Here is a 1,561-nt window from a genome sequence, read left to right on the forward strand (position 1 = left end):
GAACGGAGTCACTGCTCTGCAGCAGGGGAGTTGTTTCCCTGGCAGTGGGGATGGCCAGCTGTTCTCAGCATCACCCGGCTGATTTTGAGCTTTTGAGCAGGCTTAAAAGTGGCTGAAGAACCATGAATAAACATGACATTGCTTCACCAGGAGCTCTCCATCACAGTGGAAACAATGCTTCCCGCAGCATCGTTATGACAGCGCTATTTGTGCTAGTACAGATAAGCATCTGTCACTGTTTCCGTTAGAATCTCCTATTTTCCCGGGTTCATAGCTCAGCCATAAAAAACATAGCGTAGAGGCGGAAAGTTGACATACAAGGCCTCAGGCTGGGAGTGATCATAGTTGTCTTTTTTCCCCTTCTTCTAATCTGAAGCAGAAAATAACGTATTTCTGCAGACACACACCTGACCGCTACATTTCGATCCAGCCGCAGATTTATTTGGCCATCGCGATGGCCGCCTTTCAACCTGCAAGTTGTGAATGTTGCCGTGGTGGCCAAACATTCAATCATTCAATCATTCAACATTCAATCTTAATTACCGCTTTAGGGACAATCAGGAAGGTAAGTGGGTTTGGGCTCTGGTTTCGAGCCTATTGCTGGAGAACAGGCCCCAGTGAAGACTAAAGGCTTTGGAGTTTCCCATCTTTGCCAGACGATGAAATGAAAAATTGAAGATTATAGAAATAACAACTGAATATTACAGAAACTGAATACTGCTCAGAACCAAAGGCGCAGAAGACCCCTTTGGGATCAGCAGCAGAGGGAACATCAAGCCCATCACTGCAGCTTCCCCAGTGAGACAGGGGAATGCACCCCATGAATTCACCATCAGCCCTCGGTGTTTTGACCGCTTTCAGCAAACTTCCACCCCGTGATCTTGCTGTGCGGTTGCCTACTGGATAATGAAAAGCCCATCCTGTGCAGTAGCGATGCTGGGAGCCCACCATCCCCACCCTGGCACTGCGTGATCCGTGCTGAAGCGAGAGTGACGTTTTGCCAGGAGGAGGCGGCGACGGCAGTTTGGGGATGAGGGCAGCACAACACCCTTCTTTCTTCTTTCCATTTTAAGCACCTTTTCGCTCTGTTCACACATTTTGTAAGAATAATTGCACCTGAAAAACGTTTTTCTTTGTACATTAGGACAAGAGGAAATGGCCTCAAGTTGGGCCAGGGGAGGTTTAGATTGGATATTAGGAAAAATTTATACACAGAAAAGGTTGTGAAGCATTGGAACAGGCTGCCCAGGGAAGGGGTGGAGTCACCATCCCTGGAGGTATTTAAAATATGTGTAGACGTGGTGCCGAGGGACATGGTTTAGTGGTGGACTTGGCAGTGCTAGGTTAACGGTTGGATTTAATGATCTTTAAGGTCTCTTCCAACCATAACGATTCTATGACAGTATGAGAGAGTGCTGAAGAGAACAAACCCTGAAAACACGTTCTCCAAAACTTACGTTCAAGCTTTAAAGGACCTAAAAAGAAAAAGATGATCATTTCTAGCCTGTTGAAACACAGATGCTGCTTCTGACCTCTTGAGCGTATGCTCACCTTCTGCATT

At 46.7% G+C, this 1,561-nt stretch overlaps 1 protein-coding gene across 1 annotated transcript in view; it reads left to right on the plus strand.

Moving 5' to 3' along the window:
• Positions 1–454: 454 nt before the first annotated feature.
• The window catches only part of NXPH2 (neurexophilin 2), a 2,780-nt gene continuing 1,673 nt past the window's right edge, over positions 455–1,561 (plus strand). Inside the window, exon 1 of the mRNA XM_009891711.1 lies at positions 455–565. Coding sequence (XP_009890013.1) covers positions 455–565 — 111 coding nt within the window. The remainder of the gene's footprint in view (positions 566–1,561) is intronic.

The sequence above is a fragment of the Charadrius vociferus genome, unplaced genomic scaffold (genome assembly GCF_000708025.1).
Source record: "Charadrius vociferus isolate BGI_N301 unplaced genomic scaffold, ASM70802v2 scaffold109, whole genome shotgun sequence".
NCBI lineage: Eukaryota > Metazoa > Chordata > Aves > Charadriiformes > Charadriidae > Charadrius > Charadrius vociferus.